This window comes from Phaenicophaeus curvirostris, chromosome 2 (assembly GCF_032191515.1).
Source record: "Phaenicophaeus curvirostris isolate KB17595 chromosome 2, BPBGC_Pcur_1.0, whole genome shotgun sequence".
Classification (NCBI taxonomy): Eukaryota; Metazoa; Chordata; class Aves; order Cuculiformes; family Cuculidae; genus Phaenicophaeus; species Phaenicophaeus curvirostris.
Genome location: NC_091393.1, coordinates 4,226,689 through 4,253,573, shown reverse-complemented (window position 1 = coordinate 4,253,573; position 26,885 = coordinate 4,226,689). Strand labels below are relative to the sequence as shown.

Here is a 26,885-nt window from a genome sequence, read left to right as displayed (position 1 = left end):
CGACCCCCTTAAGTACTCGGGGTTCCCGAGCGCTCCCAGCCAGAGGCAGCGATGCAAACCAGCAGGGCTGCGGCCGCCAGCGTCAGCGCCGAGAGCTGCATCCCGGCCGGGCTGCGGCTGGGACCCGTGCCGGGCGGCTTCAAGCTGGGCAAGTACCTGTCCGACCGCAGGGAGCCGGGACCCAAAAAAAAGGTATTTTCCTACCGTCTCTCCCGCACCGCTGGACCTCGCTTTTTATTATTTTTATTTGTATTTTTTTTTCGTTGACTCGGGGGAAGCCGGCTCGGGAGAAAAGGCTGCTCTTTTCCCACCCTCTCTCTTCGATCCTCCCTTCTTAGAGCGAGCCAGGAGAAGGACGGGAAGCGTTTCCAGAGCGTCCCGAGGTGTCTCCTGTGGGCTTTGCCGGGAAAGCCTGCCCGGCCGTGCCCTGTCCCCCCGCGCAGCCCCGGCCCCGAGCCTTCGCAGCCCCTGGGTTTGTCCGGGGAAGGGACGGACGCTCCGATTCGTTTCTCCCTTTCCTCGGCCGCGGGTCCCCCAGCTCGGCCTCCCCGCGAAGCTCCGGGACGGCTCCGACCCCCGAAGCCGCCCCGGGACGGGGTGACGGCCTCCCGGCCACCCGCCCCCGGGTCACCCGCTGTCCGGGCTGGGAAGGAGCGAGGAGGAGGCGAAGGGCGGTCGCGGCGTCCACCAGGCTCCTAGGGGACGAACTCCCTCCTTCCACCCCCCGGGCAGCCGCGGCTCACGCGTTCCGCTCGGATTTTTAATGCCCTTTAATTGTTTTTAAACGCTCTGCCATCCCACTCAAATTTATTTCTCATCTGGCTCCCTTGGTTTCTCGCTTTAGACGGCTTTGTTCGGATGACTTTTATTGCACGGTCATTCAGGGAACGGGCACTTCATTTTCTCTTTGTATGGCCAAGCAGATTATGAAGTATGGGGCTATAGAGACTTTGTAGCTAAGCAGAACCCTCTCCCATTTCCCCCCCTCCCAGTCTCCCGACAAGTAGTGGCCGTTGCAATTATTTACACGGATTCAGAGGCTGCATAAACCCTTCCAAAACCCAACACGTTATCTGGGCATTGAATATAGCGTTAAGCTAAATGCAGCAGGTGCGACCGAACGAGGTGCGTTTGGGGCAGTGCGATGCAAGGGAATAAAAAAATAAATTCCCATTTCCCCTGGCAATACTGCAGGTCCCCGCCGGGCCAGGGCTCTTCCATCCTTACCCACGAGGAGCATCAGCCCGCTCCAGGCCAGCCACAGCTCTCCCGAGGCACCTGCGAGGCGAGGAAGGTCCCGCTCCCAGGTGGGTGAGGATGGAAGAGCCAAGCCGGCGGCACAAGAAGACGCTCCCGGCGCTGCCCCCGAGCTGCGACGCCCGGGGTGGAAAATCAGGCCGGGCAGGGCAGAGGGGGCAGGCAGGCAGGGGGACGGGTGAGCTTCTTGCTTTCTCCCTGCTGCCTCTCGCGTGGGGGTGACAGCGGGGCCGCCTGTCTTCCAGGTGCGGATGGTGAGAGGGGAATTAGTGGACGAAGCCGGGAGCTCCGCTCTGGAGTGGATAGGGTTAATCCGGGCCGCCCGAAACTCCCAAGAGCAGACCCTGGAGGCTGTCGCGGATCTGCCAGGAGGACAGGTAACCCGCTCGCGGCTCCGGGCCGGCCTGGCACCGCTTTCCACAACCTGCCTCCCATCTCAAGCCTCCTGAAGAAGTTCCCTTTCTCCCCCTCCCAGATTTTCTACCGGGCGCTACGAGATGTCCAGCCGGGAGAGGAGCTCACGGTCTGGTACTCCAACCCCCTGGCGCAGTGGTTCGACATCCCCGTCACCGCCACCCCGACGCACGACGAGAAAGGTACCCAATTAAAATGAAACAAGCCAAACCCCTCTTTAATCCGCATCTTTGGTGGGAGCTCAGGCTGACCCTTCAAATCCGCACCCCCAGAAAAATTAATGCCGGCACAGCCGCGGTGGCTTTTGACCCGCCACCCTTTAAACTAAGCCTCCATCTGCTTATATTTAAAGGGTGATCTATTAACTCGGCAGCGTATGGCAAGGCCCCCGTGCCTCAAGTCGTCCCGTCATTGGCACAATTTAATGATCTTTTGATAGGCAAATGGGATTTCTGTGAAACCACGCTGGTGTTGTTATGCGAGACGGCAACTGGGCTTCAAAATATCCGTTTCACCTTGCGCCTTCCTCGGTCAGAGCTTCGGACCCTCTTTTTTCAGGTTATTTTGTTGGGCAGATTCACGTAGTCGAGTCGAAACGGGTACCGGGCGCTCCCTGTAAATTAGGACGCGCTAGGTAAAAAAAAATAAGTCGTCTTTAAATCGTACTCAGATCTGGCTACTCGAGGATATGGGGAAAGGACAGACACCCGTCTAGGACGGCTTGGTTCAATCTGCAGGCTGATCTTAGCTAACAAAAGCGATAAGGCGGACGAACCCCTCCTTGTGCTAAAACTGTACTTGGAAAAAAAGATTTTTTGGTCTCGTCTCTGCGCCCCCCGCCAAGGACCCGGAGGGCCCCCCCACCTCGAAAAAAAACGAGCTCTGGAGAAGTTTCTGCTGCAGGACGGAGGACACGGGGCTGGATTCTGCCGCCCCGACCCAGCAGCCCTCGCCTCTGGATGGGGACCGGTGATGCTCGGGGGAAACCAGGGCGAGGAAGCTCAAGTCTGCGAGAGGCGCCCAGCGTGCGGCTTTTTCCTCGTCCCGTCGAAGTGAAGCTTAGCTGCAGACTGACCCTGCGGATCTGCTCTGTCTCCGACCTCACACTTTCGAGGCTAATTAACATGGACTCAAGTGTACCGAAATGCCGAAGCCCTCTTCCTTTAAGGATAGTAGTTGGGAAAAAAAAAAAAAAAGAAAAAAAAAGAGTCCATAATAGGGTGGAAGAAACTCAAAGACTTTTTTTATCTTTTTTAAGAAAAGCAACCCAAAACTTTGGAAATCTTCTCTGTTTGATCCCGTTTGTTTGGGTTTCCCGTGATGAGAAGAGAGTGGGGTTTCCTTAGCTTCCATCGCTGTCGGACTGGAGCCGCGCCCAGAGAAGCTCGGTGGCGCTCGGGAGGCGGCGGGTCCCGCAGACGGAGCTGGAGGCGCTCGCAGGGACCCTCGCAGCTCCGTGGCCGCACGCCCCTGGCTCCTCCGCCCGTTTCCCACCGCCGGGCAGTGGGATCGCGGCTCCGCCTCCCCCGGGGCCCGGGCAGCCGCGCTCCCGCCTCCTCGACGGGGCAAACCCCGCATCCAGCGCCTTCCCGGAGCGAAGAGGGGCCGAGCGCGACGGCGGCGGCGCAGGCGACGAGACACACGCGGCAGCGCTGGATGGACCCCGCCGGTCCGCGTCCGAGCTCCCCGCGGAGAGCGGGGGCTCCGCGCTCCACCCGCGGCCGCCACCAGCCCCAACGCCGCATCGAAAGCCTCCCGGGGACACCTCCCCCCCGCCGCCCCGACGGGACCCCCAGAAACTGAGGAGCTGGAGCGCAAACCTCGGGAGTGAGAGTCCGCCCGGCTGGGGCGAACCGGGGGGTCCGAAGCCCCTGGTCGGTGCGATGTGAGCGGGAGGAACGAGAAGGAGAGATGGAGGCGTACAGAGAGAAAAAAGAGAGAGAAGATAGAGAAGGGAGAGGGGAAGGGTCGGGTAAAAGTGGGAGAGAGTTAGAAAGAACGATAGAAAAGGAAAGAGAGAAAGAAAGATAGAAAAGGAAAGATAAAATAGGAAAGACAGAAAAGGAAAGATAGAAAAGGAAAAAGAGAAAGAAAGGTAGAAAAGGAAAAAGAGAAAAAAGATAGAAAAGGAAAGAGAAAAGGGAAGATATTAAAGGAAAGATAGAAAAGGAAAGAAAGAAAGATAGAAAAGGAAAAAGAGAAAAAAGATAGAAAAGGAAAGATATTAAAGGAAAGATAGAAAAGGAAAAAGAGAAAAAAGATAGAAAAGGAAAGATATTAAAGGAAAGATAGAAAAGGAAAAAGAGAAAAAAGATAGAAAAGGAAAGATATTAAAGGAAAGATAGAAAAGGAAAAAGAGAAAAAAGATAGAAAAGGAAAGAGAGGAAGGAAGGAAGGAAGGAAGGAAGGAAGGAAGGAAGGAAGGAAGGAAGGAAGGAAGGAAGGAAGGAAGGAAGGAAGGAAGGAAGGAAGGAAAAGAGAAAAAAAGACTGAAAGGGTGAGGGGGAGAAAGGCAGAAAGAAGCAAAGCAGGAAGAATCATAGAATCATAGAATAACCGGGTTGGAAGAGACCCACTGGATCATCGAGTCCAACCATTCCTATCAAACACTAAACCATGCCCCTTAGCACCTCGTCCACCCGTGCCTTAAACACCTCCAGGGAAGGTGATTCAACCACCTCCCTGGGCAGCCTGTTCCAGTGCCCAATGACCTTTTCTGTGAAGAATTTCTTCCTAATGTCCTGGAAGGAAAGATAAAGATAAAGATAAAGATAAAGATAAAGATAAAGATAAAGATAAAGATAAAGATAAAGATAAAGATAAAGATAAAGATAAAGATAAAGATAAAGATAAAGATAAAGATAAAGATAAAGATAAAGATAAAGATAAAGATAAAGATACCCAGGCCAACAGGTTGACAGTAGAGACAGCGTTTCACTGTCGGGGCTAGGGAGATGGTCCTCCTTGGGAGAACATCTCTGGCAGGCAGGGCCAGGAGGGGCAAAGCGAAGCCTGTCCCCTCCGCGGGCAGTAGCTGCAGCCGCGGCCACCGAGGTCTGTTCCGCTTGAGAGAAGCCGAAATGTTTAGGGAGCGGGGCACAAAGGGCATTGTCCTCTGAAAGGGAACGATTACATATGGCCCATACATATCGGATATTGTCTCGCCGAGTAATGAGGGGCTCACGATCATTAGATTGGCCTTTGTTCGGCGCAGCCGACTCCCTGACATAAGCTGCCTTCCCCGCAAACGCCAACAGATGGGCCCCCGACAGACTCGCGGCAGCAGCTGCTCCCCCCGCGGCACCCCGACCGCGCAGCGCCCGCACCGCACCGCAGCGCGGCTCGGCAGGGGCGCGGGGATGCGCGGGGATGCACAGGGATGCACGGGATGCGCGGGGATGCGCGGGGAGGCTCGGGAGGCGCAGGGACGGGCGGGAGGCTCGGGAGGTGCGGGGACGCGCGGCCGCGGCTGACGGGCCCCTCCGCTTGCTTTGCCAGGGGAGGAGCGCTACATCTGCTGGTACTGCTGGAGGACCTTCAAGTACCCCAACAGCCTCAAGGCCCACGTCCACTTCCACTGCGCGCTGAGCCACGGGCGGCCCTTCCTGCCGCACGAGCTCGGCCGCCCCGCCGCCGCCTTCGCGCTGCCGCCCAAGGAGCCGCGCGGCGCCGCCGGCCCCCGGGACGCCGTCAAGCGCGAGGCCGCCGCCGCCTCCCCGCCGCCGCCGGGCAGAGCGGGGCCGCCCCGTCGCGCCGCGGGCAAGGAGGAGCAGGACCGCGCGCTGGACATGAGCGTGGGGGCGGCCCGCGGGGGGCCGGCGCTGTGCCCCGGGCCGCGCTCGGCCTTCCGCCCCGCGGGGCCGCTGCGGGACGAGGCGCGGGGCGCGCTCGGCTTCCCGAAGCCGCCGCCGGGGCCCAAGGCGGGACGCGCGGCCGCCGAGGCGCCGCCCAAGTGCGGGGCGCTGCCGGGCGAGGCCGCGGCGGCGGGGCCGGCGTGCGGCGCGGGGCCGCGAGCCTTCCCGCTGCTCTCGCCGCTCGACGAGGCCTCGGCCTTCCGGCAGGTGGAGCGGGGCCTGCCCGCCGCCCCCGCCCCGCCGCCCCCGCCGCCGCCGCCGCCGCCCGCCCGCTACCCGCCGCTGCCCGGCGCGCTGGAGCGGTTCGCGCTGCCGCCCTTCGAGGGGCTGAAGGCGTACGGCGGGGAGTGCGGGCTGCCCGTGATGCCGCTCACCGTGTACGGCGGGGAGCTGCTCTACGGCGCCGCGCCCTACTACCCGCTGAAGCTGCACCTGGGCGGGCTCCTCAAGTACCCGGAGGCGGTGCCGTACTTCGGGGGGCCGGCGGCGGGGCTGCACGCCGCGGAGCTGGGCTCGCTGGCCGGCATCGACCGCGAGATCGCCATGCACACGCGGCAGCTGTCCGAGCTGGCGGCCGAGAAGGGGCGCGGGCGGCTGGAGGCGCTGCCGGCGGCGGCGGCGGCGGGGGCCAAGCCCAAGGCCGGGCACCTGTGCCTGTACTGCGGGAAGCTCTATTCCCGCAAGTACGGGCTCAAGATCCACATGCGGACTCACACGGGCTACAAGCCGCTCAAGTGCAAGGTCTGCCTGCGGCCCTTCGGCGACCCCAGCAACCTCAACAAGCACATCCGCCTGCACGCCGAGGGCAACACGCCCTATCGCTGCGAGCACTGCGGGAAGGTGCTGGTGCGCCGCCGCGACCTCGAGCGCCACGTCAAGTCCCGCCACCCGGGGCAGAGCCTCGGCAAGGCGGCCGACGACAGGAGTGACTCTGCCTACCCTCACCCCGACCCAAAGACTGACAACGACAGCGACGTGGACGTCTGCTTCACCGACGACCCGAGCGACGCCGAGAGCGGCGGCCGGACCCGCGAGCAGTGACGCCGCCGCCCGTCCCGCGGCTTTCCCGGGGCTCCCGGGGCGGATCGGGGGCCGCCGGGCTCTCCCCCCACACCCCCGGGACGCCGGGGACTGGGCGGCTGGGGACCGGGCCGGGCGGCGCCCTGGCTGGCCCGGGGTCGCACGGCGCAGGCACCGCTCCCCGCCTTTCAGCGGCCACCGAATTTTTCTTGTCGAGGAAATTGTGCCTTTCGGAAACGGTTTTTTTTTCTCTACGTGCTGTCCCGTCACTCGTTCCGGCGGTCCGAGCCCGGGGAGCCGGCACCCACACGCTGTATCTGACCCCGCGGGGTCCCAATAGAGCAATACCAGCAGCTTTGCGGAAAGCCAGAAAGAAAGAAAGACAGGGGGAAAAAAAAATAAAGGCGTCAAAAAGCTACACTTGCACCACTGAAGAGGTTCGCGTATAACAGGTGCACCACTTGATCAAGTTGCAATTATTTATAACAGATAATATTTGAGTGACAAATGTAAAATAAATATTGAAAAGCATGAATCTAAAAGCACGCACTATATAATTTTAAAGGAAATACACTCTCTGTTTGGTAGAATACAAATGTGGTGTATGTATGTTTTCTAATGAATGATGTACAGTGGATACAGTATTTTGGTCTTGGTTCCAGTTTGTCATGCGATCTTGGTTTTTTCTTTTTTTTTTTCTTTTTTCTTTTTTTTTTTTTTTTAATAAAGTTACTGACAAACTCCTGTTTGTCTAGTTGTTCCCTCAAGTGCTGTCAGCAGGATCCCATTTTTCTCCACACGCTTCTGATGGCCGGGAGCTTGACCCAGATCCCGCTGTGTTCAGCGTCTTTGGGTCAAGCTCTGAAGAATTTGCCCCCGAATATTTTGCCTGAGTATTTTCCTTTGCTCACTCGGAAAAAAAAAATCCAAACCCAAGCCAGCAACCCCCAGATAAAATCCAATATGTTCTTCACTGTTCTTACAGCTTTTAGAATACATTATTTCTTTTTTTTTTAATTTTTTTTTTAAAGAGGTATTAAAGGGTGAAGATTAGCCTGCTTTATCTGTTTGTGTCCTGTCAAACGTGCGCTTTTTGCACTCTTCCTTAGAATCGTTACTTGTATCTGAGGGGAAGAATCTTCTTGTACTATCGGTATGAGAAACATGAAACAAGTCCAGCTTAAAAAAGAATAAAAAATACCAGTTTTCCCTGGAAAATCCTCCAGGTTACCACGCAGAACGGCTGCCGACAGCCACCGGCTCTTCCCGCTGGTGCTTTCGGGGGATCTTGCACTCGGGCACGTAGAGGAGGCAGGAGGGAGCCCCGCTTCTTGATTCTGCGGAGCTCACCGCTCTCAAGCAGAGGGTAAATCTTCTCGGTTGATGCGAATAAGCTGTGAGTTTCCAGGATCGGACCCTATCTCAGTCCAAGGTGTAGGTGACGCGATGTAAAATACAAACTAATTACTTCCAGCCCCTGAAAGAATCCTAGATAGAAAACTGATTCTCCTTTTACTCACGTAAAGCTAAACGCACTTGACAGTCGGAGGAAATGGGAATTAAACGACCAGGCTTGGATTTAATGTAAAGGTTTGATTTAGCTTCAAAAGTTGTAGGATTTAGTTTGGTTCTTTCTTTCTTTCTTTCTTTCTTTCTTTCTTTCTTTCTTTCTTTCTTTCTTTCTTTCTTTCTTTCTTTCTTTCTTTCTTTCTTTCTTTCTTTCTTTCTTTCTTTCTTTCTTTCTTTCTTTCTTTCGTGCACTAAATACCCACCTACTCGATTCTTTATTTCAATACTTCTCTGCTGCGTTCCAAAAGGAAGCATCTCCCGGGTGCCGGGGAGGGACGTGACGAAGGGTGGAATAACGAAACTCGAGAATTATTTACATGTCAGTGGAGTTGGTGTTTTAGTACCCGTGTCCGCTCAAATCGTATTCCTTGAGCTACCTTATAAATAAAAAGCTGCACAGGGCAGTCAGTTTGTGTGAATTAACGGCCCGTGTAGCCTTTGACTTAAGAAATAAGACACAAACCGAGCAGAATACAGCCAATAGCAAACAACCGAAGTCGAGAACAGCGACCAAAAAAAAACCCCAAACAAACAAGTTCATCCCCCCTCCTCCTTTCTCCTGTGCAGCGGCTACTCCGAAATACACGGGAGCAATCCTGCCACATTTCACTTTTTTGTGCAACACGACGTCCAGAGCGCTCCCCGGCGCCAAGTCCCGCGGGGCCAGGGGCGAGGGCGGAGAGCGTGCGGGACGCGGCTGCGCGACCACCGGGTGCGACCTGCCCGCTGTGCGCTGCGCTCGGGAGAAGGACTGACTGCTCTTTTTCTTTTCTTTTCTTTTCTTTTCTTTTCTTTTCTTTTCTTTTCTTTTCTTTTCTTTTCTTTTCTTTTCTTTTCTTTTCTTTTCTTTTCTTTTCTTTTCTTTTCTTTTCTTTTCTTTTCTTTTCTTTTCTTTTCTTTTCTTTTCTTTTCTTTTCTTTTCTTTTCTTTTCTTTTCTTTTCTTTTCTTTTCTTTTCTTTTCTTTTCTTTTCTTTTCTTTTCTTTTCTTTTCTTTTCTTTTCTTTCTCTTCTCTTCTCTTCTCTTCTCTTCTCTTCTCTTCTCTTCTCTTCTCTTCTCTTCTCTTCTCTTCTCTTCTCTTCTCTTCTCTTCTCTTCTCTTCTCTTCTCTCTTCTCTTCTTCTTCTCTTCTCTTCTTCTTCTCTTCTCTTCTTCTCTTCTCTTCTTCTTCTCTTCTCTCCTTCTTCTCCTCTTCTTCTCTTCTTCTCCTCTTCTTCTCTCCTCTTCTCCTTCCCTTCCCTTCCCTTCCCTTCCCTTCCTTCCCTTCCCTTCCCTTCCCTTCCCTTCCCTTCCCTTCCCTTCCCTTCCCTTCCCTTCCCTTCCCTTCCCTTCCCTTCCCTTCCCTTCCCTTCCCTTCCCTTCCCTTCCCTTCCCTTCCCTTCCCTTCCCTTCCCTTCCCTTCCCTTCCCTTCCCTTCCCTTCCCTTCCCTTCCCTTCCCTTCCCTTCCCTTCCCTTCCCTTCCCTTCCCTTCCCTTCCCTTCCCTTCCCTTCCCTTCCCTTCCCTTCCCTTCCCTTCCCTTCCCTTCCCTTCCCTTCCCTTCCCTTCCCTTCCCTTCCCTTCCCTTCCCTTCCCTTCCCTTCCCTTCCCTTCCCTTCCCTTCCCTTCCCTTCCCTTCCCTTCCCTTCCCTTCCCTTCCCTTCCCTTCCCTTCCCTTCCCTTCCCTTCCCTTCCCTTCCCTTCCCTTCCCTTCCCTTCCCTTCCCTTCCCTTCCCTTCCCTTCCCTTCCCTTCCCTTCCCTTCCCTTCCCTTCCCTTCCCTTCCCTTCCCTTCCCTTCCCTTCCCTTCCCTTCCCTTCCCTTCCCTTCCCTTCCCTTCCCTTCCCTTCCCTTCCCTCGAGCCCAACCATACCTGTCCACTACTAAATCACATCTCTGAGCACCTCATCTCCCTGTCCTTTAAACACCTCCAGGGATGGTGAATCAGTCACCCCCCTGGACAGCAGCTCCGGTGCCTGATAAGCCTTTAGGTGAAGAATTTTTTCCTAATGTCCCACCTGTATCTCCCCTGGCACAGCTTGGGGCCACTCCCTCTTGCCCTATTGCCTGTCACTGGGGAGAAGAGACCATCACCCACCTTGCTATGGCCTTCTTTCACATAGTTGGAGACAATGACAGACTGTAGATGGTTGTGGCCGTTCCTGCATGTGTTGCTTTTTCTGGAGGCAAATTTGCGTATGAAAGGAGATGAAAAACCTGCGGGTAGTGGGTTACCTGCTGATCTTTTTGCACACTCAGCCTTGGCACAATAGAATTGTAGAATAGCTTGGGTTGGAAGGGACCTTAAAGATCATCCAGTTCCAACCTCCATCATCCAGTTCGACCCCCCAGATATGCTCTGGATTTTGCATTCTTACCATTTCTAGATCCACCACTGCCGCCGCTGTCTGCCATGATGACTCCCATTTGCAACTAGGAAAAAAAAATGAACAACAACTGGTTTAATTTCTGAATTTGTAAGTGTTGAGAGCCACAGGACAGCAAGTATGTCCCATGGATTTTAAAATACAGAGAAAATAATTAACCACATTTGCAGGGGAAAAAAAGAAAGCTTTCTGGATGAGAAAAGCAGAATGTGTTGATCAGTGCAAAGTAAAAAACATGGGCAGGAAGAATAGTGGTGAGGTTGAAGAAAAATTATCTCCTTTAAATATTACTCATTGAGAGGTTTGTTTGCTCGAGGGCCATAGAGATTAAATGACAGGATTTCCCTATTTTATTTTCTATGGCAGAACTCGGGTTTTCTGAGTAAATTCGAACAGAGAATAATGAAAAGCTGCATTTTGCAAGTGAAGAATAGAACATTATTTGCTTGCTGGAAGTCAAGAGCAAAGAAGAATACATACAATAGGAAGGCTTTTGAATGTTATTACAGACTAGTCTAAACATTTTCAAAGATAGTTTTTCAGTTTCCAAAAATTCATTCTCAGGGTCAGGTATTCTTGTAAAAACAATTGAATTGAGTAACCTCCCATTTTTTAAAATCTGAGAAGCAGTTTTGATGATTTTTGACTTGTTCTGGATTAGCATGTTCGTAAGAAATGACAACAAGAAGTCTGGGTACATCTTGCAGGAGGTGCAAAGCATTGTCAAGAAACAGGTTGTAAGGATCTTGGGGGTAATCTTGGGTTTCAGCTGACCTTGGTTTTGGTTTGAAATATATCAATGACCTGGATGAAGGCATTGAGTGCACCCTTAGCAAGTTTGCAGATGACACTAAGCTGGGTGGAAGTGTTGATCTGCTGGAGGGTCGGGAGGCTCTGCAAAGGGATCTGAACAGGCTGGACCGCTGGGCTGAGTCCAATGGCATGAGGTTTAACAAGGCCAAATGCCGGGTCCTGCACTTGGGGCACAACAACCCTGTGCAGTGCTACAGACTAGGAGAAGTCTGGCTGGAGAGCTGCCTGGAGGAGAGGGACCTGGGGGTGTTGGTTGACAGCGACTGAACATGAGCCAGCAGTGTGCCCAGGTGGCCAAGAAGGCCAATGGTATCTTGGCTTGTATCAGAAACGGCGTGACCAGTAGGTCCAGGGAGGTTATTCTCCCTCTGTACTCGGCACTGGTGAGACCGCTCCTTGAATCCTGTGTTCAGTTCTGGGCCCCTCACCACAAGAAGGATGTTGAGGCTCTGGAGCGAGTCCAGAGAAGAGCAACAAAGCTGGTGAAGGGGCTGGAGAACAGGTGTTATGAGGAGCGGCTGAGAGAGCTGGGGTTGTTTAGCCTGGAGAAGAGGAGGCTGAGGGGAGACCTCATTGCTCTCTACAACTACCTGAAAGGAGGTTGTAGAGAGGAGGGTGCTGACCTCTTCTCCCAAGTGACAGGGGACAGGACAAGAGGGAATGGCCTCAAGCTCTGCCAGGGGAGGTTCAGGCTGGACATTAGGAAAAAATTTTTCACAGAAAGGGTCATTGGGCACTGGAACAGGCCAGGGAGGTGGTTGAGCCACCTTCCCTGGAGGTGTTTAAAGGACGGTGGATAAGGTGCTGAGGGACGTGGTTTAGTGATTGATAGGAATAGTTGGACTCAATGATCCAGTGGATCTTTTCCAACCTAGTGATTCTGTAATCTTGGTAGTTAATTCTGTAATTACCGTTGTGTCTATAGTCTGAGGATGCACATGGGAGATCAATGGACCTGCAAACAACCAAGCTGTAGGGCAGGGTCTAACAAACCTGGGATCTAGGTCTTACTCTTTCAAACTTGCTGAATAGCTTTAAACACAAGACTTGAGTTTACAGCTTTAAACAACCTGATTTTACAAAGGTGCTGAATACCTGCTTTTCCCAGTGAAGCTAGTGATCCTTATGCTAAGGTCTTTGACATCTAGGCTGGACAGATACAGTCTGCTGTAATGCAAATGAGTTTAGGATTTGGCCTGGTTGCTAGTACAATACATGGAGGACTTGATAACTTCTGAGCGAGGCAATGCTTATATATTTAAAGGGACATAGTTTCAAAGCTTTTTGCATTAAGCTCTTATTTTAAATTTACAAGTGCACAGACGTGATCTGTCCAGAAAGCTCTGAGTCTTAGATTGATACAGGTATGAAAGCAGGCGTGTTCTTAAGGGTCCCTTTCTCAAGTCACCACTCTGATGTGGCAAAGAAATGATTTATTGATCCAGAAAAGCCAATTAATCCATTTGGGTGCATCCAGGATGAAAATATTTCTAGGGAACTGTTTCTTTATTTTCACTACAAGTTACGTGCTTGGGAGTACATTTTGAAATAGTTGCTGTATTTTTAAGCCGTATTTTGAATAAAAAAAGATCCCCAGATCTGTACCTGATGAAGTGAGCAGCAAGCCTTGGACTCAAACTTCTTATGTGACAGCAAGACATGAGGATGGGAGAAAAATCTAACTGCACTTGGCTTCAGGTCAGGGAATGGTGAAGGTCAAGGATTGTTTTTTATCTTGTTTTTTTCCTCAAAACTGTCTGAAAAGAATGATTTTAAAATTGACTGTGAGCAGTTACTTTCTGAATTATCACCTGAAGGTAAAGAGGAACATGTCAAGGTTGGGTTCGAGCTCACTGAAGTTCATTGGACCATAGAAGATAAAATCTAGGAGCAACAAAATGCTTTCAGGTATATTCAAAGTCAATCCAATGAGGAATGATTCCCTACAGCATGTCGGATGTTATAAACTTGTATTTTACAAGTAACAGGAGAAAGTTTCTTAGCAACTGAAAAAAAATGTAGCTGAAGGAATGGATCACTAGATCTGAGGTGTATGTTCAGCTAGTTTAGAGCTGGTATTCTGAAATATTAAGGAAAACTGAGCAAAATTCACAACATTTTTCTGTAGACTTGCAGCTGGGTGTGGTTTTTTGATGTTTAATGTTTTGTAATATTTCTATTCTGCTTTGGAATCTATTATCCTGTTTCAAGGATAATGGCAGAGCTTGTATTTATGGTTTTTTGAGAAGCTGTAGACTGCTTGTTCCTGAGGAGATGGATTTGGTACCAGGTAATTTGAAGTCCTGATCTGAAACGGTGAAAATATGATTTAGAAAAAGAACATCAATAAACTAAGTTTCTGAATGCTCAGGAATAATTAATTTTTGCTGTTTGTGTAACTTTAGGCTCATTGCAGATGTGTAAACAGTTGCACTGGGAAAACATCAGGAATAATGGGCAGAGGTGAAGCCTTATACTCATTTGTAGTTTGTAAAACCTATTGGTGTGTCAGAGCAGCTGGATCCTGTCTTTAACTTTGGAGCACAGGACTGGTTCTTACAGCATGAGCATATTTTTTAAGCTCTGTTCAGGTGACTGGAGTAATAAAAATACAGTTCAGCTCTCAGTATTATTTATCTGTGCAGAACTTACACTTTTTCATTTTCCAGAAATCTAAACTATGCAGTAGATCACCAAAAGAAATGATCAAAAAATGAGTGCTTTTTTTTTTTCTAGTATATTTATTGAAAAATCAAAGAGGCTGAATATTTCATGGTTTTCAGACGTACTTCACCAAGTTCCTGCCAGCCACAGCACAGGGCTAAAGCATCTTGTTGAGAATGCATGTTTGTAGCTAAGCAGGAACTTAAAATTTTGTCCAAACAGCAATGCATATCATGGTTGGCCTATGCTTTGTGGGTTTTATCTGTTGAGAGAACCTCTCCTTGTAGAAATAAGCAAAACAGACAATTTTTTGATTGAAATGAAGGACTCTGGGGCCCGTCTTCGGCCTCTGGTCCGAGTTCAGTCAGGATTCCGGTTGGGGCTTGCAGTACCACGTGGCCCACAGTGACAGGCGTCTTTGGGTCAAAACTGACAGGGAAAACCACTTCAGCTTTGCACAGGCCAGAATTTGCTGTGTCAATACACTGAAATTTTGTGGGCTATTTTTCTAGCCCCCCCTTTTTGTTTTTAAAGCAGAAACTTAATTTACTGTCCCTTTATTTTGTGTTGCTGAGAGCCAGCTTGCTAAGAATAACACACCTTTTGGACAAAGCAGAGGGAGGAAGCAAAATAATTTTTCAGTTCTTTAGTGTGAGAGACTTAAACTGTGAATGAGTTAGTTAAATTAAATGAGTTAATTTTAAATGCCCCATTTGTTTTCATGTGGGGCAACAAAGTTGCTTAAACTTTATTTTTTCATTTTGGGTTGGTAGGGACCTTAAGTATCATCTAGTACCAACCCCCCCAGCATGGGCAGGGACACTTTCCACTAGATCAGGTTGCTCAAAGTCTCATCCAGCCTGGCCTTGAACACCTCCAGGGATGGGGCATCCATGACTTCTCTGGGCAACCTGTCCCAGTGTCTCGTCACCCTTAGAGTAAAAAATTTCTTCCTGGTATCTAATTTAAATCTACTCTTTTTCAGTTTAAATCCATTACCCCTTGTCCTATCACTGCACTCCCTGATAAAAAGCCTCTCCCCAGCTTTCCTGTGGCCCCCTTGAAGTACTTGAAGGCTCCTATAAGGTCTCCCCGGAGCCTTGTCTTCTCCAGGCTGAACAAGCCCAACTCTAGACTCTTTTTGAGGCAGCTTGTCTTATTTTTAGAATATGCTTCTATACTTTGCCACCATCTTCCAAAACCTTTAAAAATAGGTAGAATTTCAGGAATACGTATATATTTAAACTGAGTAATAAATAGAAAAGAAATGTACAACTTCAGTTCCTGAATGAAATTTGTTGGGAATAACATCTCATGCTTTTGTCACAGCTAATGAAAAAAAGACGACCTGTTGTAAGGGTATGTATTAAACAGCTGAAAAATATAATTAGCAAATTAAAACACTATACAATGATGTATGGAATAGTCTCAATTATTAAATCCAATATTTATCTCAAATTAGAAGATGTTGTGTATAAAACATAACCCTTATCTGTTAAAGGCATCTCTTCCTCAAAGGTCTGATCCACCACACTTCAAATGAGACCTTCCCGCTTCTTCATCTCAGCTTAGTGTTTTGGAAATAATTGAATTTTACTGCAGTGCAGAAACTAACAGTAAATAAGAACGTGTAGTTAGAGGGATTTCCTCAAATGGTTCTTTTCAAATGATCGTTACATTTATAGACAAGCTATGCATTTGTAAAAACAGGAATATATTTCACTGATTAAGATGTATCGTGTAAGAAAAGGAACAGATACTTCTGTGCTTTTAAAATGCCTTCTTCTTTTACGCAGCAGATGGTGCTAGATTGTGAATATATGTCAATCTGATTTATTTATAGTCTGAAGAATATGTGGTGAAATACATGGCATGTACAATGTTCAAATAGACTACATAGTGAAGTGATCTTTATAAACTCATTTGGTTTGGCACAGTCTTCTGTGGTGCGCATGCTTTTCCTGATGTCTCCCCTGCACCCTTCCAAGACTTTCAGAATTCCTTCTATCTATTGTGCTTGTGCAAAAAGGCCAAAACTAATAAGGAATTGAGTGACGGAATTACAGTCTGTTCTAAAAGGTACCTTTTATCTAATGAATATGCATAACAGGAGTAATAGGAATTTACACAAATGTCATTTATCTTTTGTACTAGAGTCTCTCAACAGCATCCCAAAAGCATGGTAATTGTCCTGATCCAAGCCTGTGTGTCAACACTGCTGGACTTAGCTTTGGCAAGTCTAGCCATGTTACTAAAAAGATAAGCCAGACTTGAGCTGTCTGCAAATCTTACCTACCGTTTTGGTGTGTGACTCTTTCTTGAGTGGACTCTGGAGTGAATTTGTCTGCCACATGCTAGGTGTGTGATGTGTTTCCACGACAAAAAGAGGCATTTAGACACCCACAGAAGGGTGCACATTCAGACCTGCACTCAGACTGTCTCTCAATAGGTCTTTGGGCTCACCTAAAGAGCTTATTTGCAGCCTGGCACCTAAAGTTGCTAGAGGTAAAAGTGCTTTAGAAGTGCCCTCTCAAAGCGTAGGATGCCACGTGGCTTCTAACGTCATCCTGCCCTTGTCCTGTCCGCATCCAGCATGAGATATTGTTAGAGTCAGCTCTAGTCACATCACCTGTATCTCCACATAATTGGATTTGTTGGCTGAAGCATTACTCAAGGAGCTCAGTGTCTGACTCTTGAAGAATTACAATGGATGCTTGATGCGTAACTTTTTGGGACTCTTTTGAAAATTCCAGAGGTGAGAGTTTGCAAAGTGGGGTGATTTTTCTATTGATGGCAAGAACCTTTGTTAGAGCCTGTTCGCTTTGATCCTGGAAAGATGCTTTTACTCTAAGCAAGGCATAGAATAAGAGACGTGTAAAGTTATAGCTCATTTGCCTTATTCAAGACCTAGAGAATGAAAGAGGCTGTGCCACCACAACCTTTCCAGAAGCCTTTTCTGGAATGGAGAAACAAACTTTTGGGATCCTTAGACAGGTGCTGATTACATATTCAACAGAGGGAAAAAAAAAGCTTACTCAAACACTGAGGAAAACTAGAATATATTTACAAAGGCATTCTCAAATACCAGCCCGGCAAGCATGTCCTGCAATCAGTGCTGTTGTCTGGTGGGCAGCGCATTGGTAAGTAGGAAGAGCTAAATTAGTTGATTAGTGGAGCCTAGTGGGGATTTCAGAGGAGTGACTGCGACAGAATCAAAGAAGTGGTTACTAAAGCAACCGCAGGAAGTTGGATCACTGAACCACAGTTAATGTCGGTGTATCCAGGTGTTACTGAAGTTCCTCAGAAGTGAGACCTCAACCGCAATAATGGCATAATTATTTAGTGACCTCACAGATGGGGAAAACAATATGAAGAATGGTCCTGAGGCTTAGACCACCTGAGTCATTCTCTCAGAAAGAAAATTAGGTGTTATCCAGATGTATATTTTATTAATGCTTTTAAATATCATTCCCTTGGTGGAATGATTATAGAGAAATCTCGTGTATTTTAGCTTTCCACATACAGTTCAGACTCCTTGTGCTTTCCTTGAAGGTCTTGTGCAAATTAGCTCCCATCTGTCTTTCTAATTTCCCATCTTCTAGGCCATTTCTTGCCTGCTTTGCCCAGCTCAAGCTGCCTACTTTTCCTACTCCCCACCTCCAATTTATTTGCTTGCAATCTTTTTCTTTATTTTGCAAGTTGCTAGTTAAAAGCATTAGGGGACCACAAGCATTGTGTTTTCCCTAGTGGAGAAGACTGAAGTTTAAAAAAAAAAGAAATCATGTAAGAATAATATGCCTGTTCTGTGTTCTGAATGGATCATGCCCAAATGTTGAGACTGAACTATATGTAAGTAACAGCTCTCTACTTGGTAAAATAAAAAATGCTTATCTGTGTGACGTACCCATGTTGGACCACATTATATTGTTAATAATGGTAATGCACCTTACCCTCCACTAGACTTGATGCCGTTTGTGAAAGATTTCTTAAATCTTATACAGAAATCACTGATAGCTCTCTTCAGTACTTTTTAGCAGCATTAGCTCTTTTGACCTCTCCATTTGAGTTACTTCTTTAGTAGAGTTTATCTTGATTCTTAGCTCTTTAGTAGAGTTTATGTTGAGTTGCTCTTCAGTAGAGACAGCTCTTTTGCAGAAGCCAAGCCAATTTGTAGTTCTCACTTGAGTTACTGGGTCAGGTTTCAATTCCTGAGGAGCAGGATATATTAATTTGGCTCTTTTGTATTGCTAATACGCATAGACCTTCTTAACCAAAGTCAACTTGCACTTGTCCCCTTTTATCTATTCCTAAACCATTTTTTAAACCATCTACTGTGTGCCAGATGATATCTATATACATTTTGTTTTAAACATTCCAGAATGTCTGATGACACAAGCATCAAGCATTTTACACTGGCCTAAGATGGGGTCAGGTAGGGGCCTGTATTGAACTCCAGCTTTTCTAAACATTGTTTAAAAAATTTTAACACTGTTTCTACACAGTTTTTATATACCCACAACAATTTTACTGCAAATATGACTGCAATAACCACTATTTTGTCATAGTTATGTTTTTCTTCAAATGTCTTCAAAGTTAAACTGCTCAGGAAGATGTATTAGTGTCAGGAAGATGTATTAGTGTCAGACACTAAATGTCCACAATAACGAAGATTTTTCTGCTTGAATGATCCTTTTTCAGTTTTGCCCAAGCTTGGCTTTACACATAACCCTGCTCCTCCCTGTAGTAGATGCCCATTCTCCTTTGTAGGTTCAGTTGGAAAAAACAGCCTAAAAGTCTCAGGAAAAGTTTGATGAAGATGGTTTGTTCAGGGTTTTTGTGTAAGAAGGCAGTTCGGATGAGGTAGTTTCAACATTTTTTTCCCTCTGATTGCTTATGCTATTAGTCCTCGGTTTTAATAGTTGAGAAACAAAGATCTGGGTCTTGTGCAGTCTGTTTCCTCTGAGAGATGTCTCTGGACATTGCCCTTTCCCTAAGTCTCCTGCCCTTAACTCAATGGATTAAGCCTGACCCTGTCTGTAAGTGGCTGACTTCAGGGTGTTTGAAACTGAGAGGCAGATCACACTCTATGAAATGAATTAGAAAATCATGGAATATTAAGGTGGTGTTAAGAGGGCTTGCTCTTTGCCCAGATCTCTTTGAGTAGGAATTATGGTATCGGACTGCAGCAGAGGTTTCTGGCAAAAATAAGATACATCTTATTTGCTGACATATGTCTTGTCTCTTGAACTAACGCCCTGGGGAAGGACCTTAGCTTCAGGATTGAACCAAACATACACTAATCAGAGAAGGCTCCTGATTCCCCACCAGCCTTGGCCATGTCCCTGGGTAACAGCAAGCACTGCTGATGCCGAGCCAGGCTCACGGGCTTCCTCCGAGGAGAGGGAGCCTAGTCTTGAAGACACATGCTGGGGAGATGACAGATGAACTCCATGAAATGTGACAGTGTACTGCATCCCTGCAGGAACCTTGTGCATTGGGATGCGCCGGTCCTGCAGAGCAGATGTTCACTGCTCTGCATTATGCTTGTCAATAATTCAAAGCATGGAAAGAGCACAGAAAAGGCTGATAATCCACTGAAATGTTCTGTTTCCAATGGTCCTCCCTCTTAGCCCCTGTTTTATAACCAGAAGTAATGACATGACTATTATAAAGACTGTGAAGAAGGTACATGGTACAGCAATGGCCATGGAAAGCTCGGGAGAAGGTAGCTTGCCAAGTGTGCATTAAGACCTCACAAGACAGGTGAGACATGTTTGGGGCAATATGGACATGACTGTGAGCCTCCAAAGGTGCCATGTGGTGTGGATGGAAAGGGATGATTTGGTCCTGGATGCCTTCACAGTGATAACTCAAATTAACAACTTCATAATGCTATTAAAGTGCCCAGATGATTTAACATCTGGTATACTTTCAGTCTGCAAGCAATTGCTCTATTTCCCAATACTTTTACAAGTTTTGTCTTTTTTGAGATTTATTTTACCTTACCATGGTAAGAAGCAATTTCTTGACTTCTCTATTACCCCAGTTTTATCTGTCTGTGTTCAATGTAACTTACTCACGTTTACACAGACTTTCACCTTAATGTCAGATACTGTCTAATTTATTCACCAGATACCTGGATTAGCAGTTTGCAGACTCCTCTGGGTAACTTTTTTCTGCCTTTGCTTTTCAATTCCCTGTACTGTTATTTATATTCCCTTTAAAACTTAAAGTCTAGTTCTGCAACCTTTAGAAATCCAGATGAGGTCGTGATTAACAACTCGAAGTCCAGCTGGAGGCCAGTCAGTAGCTGTGCACCCTGGGTGTCAATACTGGGGCTAATGTTAAATAACTTAATGACCTAGATGAGCAGAATCACAGAATCATAGAATCACCAAGTTGGAAAAGACCCATCGGAGTAGAGTGCACCCTTAGCAATTCTGCAGGTGATACAAAACTGGAAGAAGTGATTTGCAGAACAGATGGTTGTGCTGCAATTCAGAAGGACCTTGGCAAGCTGAAGAAATGCTCAGAGAGGAGTCTTATGAAGTTCAACAAAATGAAATACCAAGTCCTGCCACTGAGAAGAAATAACTCCTTACACCAGTACATGCTTGGGACCAACTGTCTGGAAAGCAGTTTTACAGAGAATGGCTTGGAAGTCCTGCTGGATCAGAAGTTGAATGGGATCCAGCAACGTGCCCTCACAGCAAAGAGAGGCAATAATCTCCTGGGCTGGATTAGATAGAGCATCACTAGTAGAGAGGTGATCCTTCCTCTCCACCCAGCCCTGGTGAGACACGTCTAGCGTGCTGCGTCCATATCAGGACTTCCCAATACAAGAGAGACAGGGACTTACTGAAGTAATTCCAGTGAACAGATATGAAGATGATTAAAGAACAGGGATGTCTGATATATGAGGAAAAGCTAAAAAAGCCGGAGTTGTTCAGCCTGGAGAAAAAAATGCTCAGGAGGATCTGATCAATGTGTACGTGCACCCGATGGGAGTGAGTAAAGACGGGAAAGCCAGACTCATCTTGGTCGTACCCAGTGACAGAACAAGAGGCAATGGGTGCAAACTGAGGCAGCAAACTGAAGCTACTTCAATAGTCTAAGTCAGCTGAGGACAGAAGTTCTTCCCGTCATCAGTGGAGTGAAAGAGATGAAATCTGCAAGGAGTTGAATAAATTATGATGTGTTGAAAAAGTTTCTTTACTATAATTACTACCCTCTCATTACAAATGAAACAAAATCTTGAAAATTAAGTGTCTTGCTCACCCCTCCACCTCAGCAGTGAAGCGTTTTATTTCTTATTGTCTGCTCAAATCTAACCTGTAGCCTCCTGCTGGAAGAGAAACAGCTTCCACCCTAGGAGGAAGCCCTCAACAGAAGGAAGCACCTGGTGGCCCTGAGTGTGGGCCAGAGGAAAAGAGACTCAAGTTTGGTGGACCCAAGCAATGTCTTTCTGTCTGCTCTCCCACAGTTTTATTTATGATATTTTTTATTTTTTATTGCTGCTGTTGTGGCCCAGGGTAGCTCAGGATAGCAAGAATATGCTGGAAATGCCAGCACCACAGCCCCAGGGCTATTGTGGAGATGTGAGGGGTTTCACCTTCTTCCAATAGAAAACATCCTGGAGGACTGGAGATTTTCTTCTGCATTTCTCATGCTTTCTGAGTGTTTTTACCCATTTACAAAAACACTACCAGCAATAAGAAGTGATTTACCTCAAGACAGGTGAAGATTCTGGTGGGCTGGGTGGTGACATGATGATATTAATGCATTTGATTCTAATCCTCCTTATCCCTTGAAATACAGACAGGTCTTTCTCTCCTCTTTGTTCTCTGTATCACTCCTCTATATTAATAACATTCCTCTATATTAATAATATTTAGTATGGATTTTCAGCCTCCAAAACATTTGAAATTGCTCACTGTGGTGAGGCATATGACCTCACAGCCATCTTAAAGCTATGTAAGCTGTAGTTCATGGAGATATAAATCTCTCCTAAGAGAAGGCTATTCATTTTCTTTATATTCTTTCACGAAGATGTTGCTTATGTTGCTTACACACAAACATTTCAGCCTCAAAAATGTGAATGATTGCTTGACTAAGTGTTAGGAATAACATTTATTTCATGGTGGACTGACATTTTCTGGAAAAGAAGAGTGGTGACAGCAGGGAGCTGTTCTTCTTTTAGGAATTTTTGTGATCTTTCTACCTCTCATTTTAGGTTTGCTGCTGGATGTAAGTAGCTGATAGATATTTCTGAACAAATGAGGAACTGAGAAAAATGGAGAGCTTGAAATAATGTCTTGAAGATAATAGGGATAATTTATTTCTTGACAGTAGAAAGATAGAAATTGATCCTTTTTCAATACTGAGAAAAGTTCAGTGTGTAGTTTTCAAGAAAAGATTTTTTCCTGCTACTTGCTTCATTCTGAACAACCAGTTCTAATAAGGAACTTTCAGTATTTTCATCTTTATGATTATTTCAGAAACACTAGCTCATTTGTTCTTAATAACGTTACTGAAAAATACCAGTAATTATATAATGGGTGTAGAAATCACATTTTAGGTAAATGAAGAGAGAAATGATTATTTTTTTATTATAACGCTCCAATTTATATGTAATTATCAGCTCTAAAAGAACCTTCCTGGTATGCATAATGACCATCTTTTGTCCTTGCATGAAAAGTCGAGGTGTTTTCATTCAAGGTTTTGTTCTCTTCAGCTTATTCCTGGCTGGTTGGGGAGACAGAGGCAGCTGTTTTTATGACAAGTCACACAGCCCTTCCACCGACTATTGAAAGTGTTGGTTTGAAAACCAGCTGGGTGTATTCTTAGTCTGTCAAGCCCAGGCCATAGAAACAAGAATCCTGGGCAAGCTAGTTGAAATGTGCCATTGTTAAAAAGGAGCTGTTCTTGATGTTGTTTTTTAGTGTTAATAGAAAATAGCAATTATTAATTACCTGTAGCTGCTATGATTTAAGAGTAATGCAATAGAAAACATGCAGACAATATAAAGAAACATCATGTTTTTCCATTTACTTTGGGCTCCACCGGTGATTTGATGCTCAGTTGTCTTTTGTGTAAGTATATATACAATCCTGAAAGAAAAAGATACAAGATGAGTCTTGCTGTCTTGGTTGTTACAATTGTAAACTCTAAGCCACAGCAGAATTTTTAAACAGAACGAAATATACTTTTGTTTTTTTGACAGATGAAAAAAGATTACTGCCTGCGTAACACCAGAGCCACCTTTCTGATAGAAGTGCATCAGTTCATTGAAAGGGGAGGATGATACTTTTGGCCTTTGTATTTTGTTTGGACTAGGGAAATATTGCTAGAAATGGAAAACGTAGAAAAGAGACGGTTGTTGCTGCTGATACAGTCATGGACTGCACCAAGATTGCAGTTACTGGGACAGAAGGAAAATCATAGAATCATAGAACAACCAGGTTGGAAGAGACCCACCGGATCATCGAGTCCAACCATTCCTATCAATCACTAAACCATGCCCCTTAGCACCTCGTCCACCCGTGCCTTAAACACCTCCAGGGAAGACGACTCAACCACCTCCCTGGGCAGCCTGTTCCAGTGCCCAATGACCCTGTCTGTGAGAAATTTTTTCCTAATGAGGTCTCCCCTCAGCCTCCTCTTCTCCAGGCTAAACAACTCCAGCTCTCTCAGCCGCTCCTCGTAAGGCCTGTTCTCCAGCCCCCTCACCAGCTTTGTTGCTCTTCTCTGGACTCGCTCCAGAGCCTCAACATCCTTCTTGTGGTGAGGGGCCCAGAACTGAACACAGGATTCGAGGAGCGGTCTCACCAGTGCCGAGCACAGAGGGAGAATAACCTCCCTGGACCTGCTGGTCACACCGTTTCTGATACAAGCCAAGATGCCATTGGCCTTCTTGGCCACCTGGGCACACTGCTGGCTCATGTTCAGTCGCTGTCAACCAACACCCCCAGGTCCCTCTCCTCCAGGCAGCTTTCCAGCCAGACTTCTCCTAGTCTGTAGCACTGCACAGGGTTGTTGTGCCCCAAGTGCAGGACCCGGCATTTGGCCTTGTTAAACCTCATGCCATTGGACTCAGCCCAGCAGTCCAGCCTGTTCAGATCCCTTTGCAGAGCCTCCCTACCTTCCACCAGATCAACACTTCCACCCTGCTTAGTGTCGTCCGCAAACTTGCTAAGGGTGCACTCAATGCCCTCATCCAGATCATTGATAAAGACATTGAACAGGGCTGGACCCAGCACTGAGCCTTGGAGAGCCCCACTTGTCACTGGCCTCCAGCTGGATTTCACACCATTTCCCACCACTCTCTGGGCCCGGCCATCCAACCAGTTTTCCACCCAGGAGAGTGTGCGCCTGTCCAGGCCAGAGGCTGACAGTTTCTCAAGCAGAATGCTGTGAGAAACTGTGTCAAAGGCTTTGCTGAAGTCCAGGAAGGCCACATCCACAGCCTTTCCCTCATCCAGCAGCCGAGTCACTTTGTCATAGAAGGCGATCAGGTTAGTTTGGCAAGACCTGCCTTTTGTGAACCTGTGTTGACTGGGCCTGATCACTCGGTTCTCTTGCATGTGCTTCATGATAGCACTCAAGATCACCTGCTCCATGACTTTCCCTGGCACTGAGGTCAGACTGACAGGCCTGTAGTTCCCTGGATCCTCCCTGTGACCCTTCTTGTAGATGGGCACAACATCAGCCAGCCTCCAGTCCAGTGGGACTTCCCCAGTCTTCCAGGACTGTTGGAAGATGATGGAAAGGGGTTAAATCTGACACATCTATGACAACTCTATGTACATTACCAAGCACTGACTCCTTCAGCTTGGCTTCTTAAAAATAGAAATACATGACTTGCTGTTGCTATTTTAGCTTCTTTCCAGTGTCTTTGCAGAAAAATGTTTACCTTAAAGGACATGTAGCCGTTTCTATTAATAAGCATGTGTATATATTTTTGTGAAGAACTTTAATTACAGAAAGCTAATGAAGAAAGCCAAAGAAACTTAAGTATTATTCTTGTCTTTTCAGTGCTGAGTTCTAGGAGTTCATTCTCTTGCACTACAAGGTTCATGCTCTTAATTGAAAGTTTCAGTATATAAAAGTATACGGAAAAAGTTTTTTGTGAAGGAAGTAGCTGTATGTGTGAGGTTTATGGTGGTCTTATGGTGGGCCTTAGGTGGCCTAAGGAAGATTTTCTTTCTTAAAAGTGTGCAATGGTTAGTCTGGGAGGCAATGGTTGAGTGGATCAGAGTTTGGCCCTTCATAGCCTTGAGAAGCCCAAACCTCCACCAGTTTCCTAGTGGATGCATCACACCGTTGCGATGGATGGCCTAGACAAGACAGGATCTCCACTTAGCACTGTCAGCTCCATCTTGCTTCTATTTATTTCCTTTGCTTTACGGTTAACTGCAAGGTATTGAGAAAGCTGCAGAACGCTGTGATTAACACACAATATAAAAGCGATAACCTGTAAATGCATGTGTTGTCTGCCTACAGTAACAGACTTGTCTCACCGTCTCCCTCAAAGGCTTCATACAGATACTGCTGCATAAGAATTCTGTCCTGAAGGAACCTGCAGGTGCCACACCATAGCTGGCAATGACCCTCTGAGCTGGATGCGAGCAGGAAACATGGTGACTTTCTTGCTTTCTTGTTCTACCTTGAAGTCTTTTGAGATGGGACAGAAATATTTGGTTACCACCAAACACAAAACCACCAGAACATAATGAATCTGAATAGGGTTAAAATAATACTTTTACCCCACAGAGGCACTTGCATTATTGACTGTCAGTAGTGATGATGAATTTAATACACAGTAACTCATGCTAAAGCCTACAGGTAAATTACTGTCTTATTTGTAATAAACAGTTTTCTGTTTAATGTACTGGAGTTGTTCCAAGGACATCTTTTCATAGAAGAAGCAGATGTAGATGAAGTTTTGCACAATTTAGGCTGTATGTTTTTTATAAAACATTTAATTAGCAGGCATGAACGCAGCCAGACACTTGAAATGGCACTAAAACAATTGTTTGATATTAAACAGCACACACATTCAACTTGTGAATGCAGTTATACTGAAGAGCTTAAAAATATCAACAAATTGTGGTGTGTTTAAAAAAGAAGTTTTAATTTTCTTCCAAGGTTATTTCTTATAGAAGTTGAAAGCTGGGGGAGGAAAAAGTTCAAATGAACACAAAAAATAAAAGAAAAGGAAAGAAAGAGAAAAGATTGTTTCTCTAAATGCCAAGAGCTTATTAATGCTTCTTTCAGAGATCAGAGAAAGAATTGTGACCCATATTCTAAATGCTGCATTGAACTGCTGAGCTCTTACCTGGAAAAGTTTGCTCACATCATTGTGGGAGAGTAGGACTCTGGATCATTTTGTCAAAAATTTGAATACAACAAAATAATCTAAATAATGTCTAAAGAGAGAGGATTGTAAAAGGAACAAGGAAACTCAGCTTTACAGTCACTTTTGCAAGTGATTGGGATCTTAGGGCCAGTTCCAACACAGGATTCTTAAAGTAATTACTAGCTTTTCTGAACTGTACTACTGATTGCATTGAGAACACTTGAATAATTAAGACATGAGCCTGTCCCAAAGTCTTGATGCTTTGGGTTAAAGCTCAAAGTGTTCTTTGAATATATTTGATAGTAGCACGTTGAGTTGTAGCATTCTGGATAAATAAGGGCATGCATAATTCAGAAAAACAACTTCATTACATCGACTTTGCAGTTTTCTACCATCAGTGAGCCATCATTTCGTGAGCCTTTGTTTGGAGTACTCTTATATCCTCATACCCTTTATGGACAAAATTCAACATCAAAAGAATGACAACATATAGATGACTACATAAAAAATGTCACAAATCTACTCCCATAGAATCAAAGTTTTTCCAAAACATGATGAAAAATTTGTAATTTGC

General features: G+C 46.7%; 1 protein-coding gene across 2 annotated transcripts; it reads left to right on the top strand.

The window, feature by feature from the left end:
* Positions 1 to 6,566, top strand: PRDM13 (PR/SET domain 13). Of its 2 annotated transcripts, none has more exons than XM_069850927.1 (4): positions 1 to 192; positions 1,503 to 1,634; positions 1,733 to 1,853; positions 5,170 to 6,566. In XM_069850927.1, exons 1-4 carry the CDS (start codon positions 52 to 54, stop codon positions 6,564 to 6,566), a joined length of 1,791 nt encoding a protein of 596 aa, XP_069707028.1. In that variant the 5' UTR covers positions 1 to 51. The 2 variants fall into 2 exon arrangements, with proteins under 2 accessions (XP_069707028.1, XP_069707027.1); XM_069850926.1 differs by having other exon boundaries at positions 1,709 to 1,853.
* Positions 6,567 to 26,885: the final 20,319 nt, after the last annotated feature.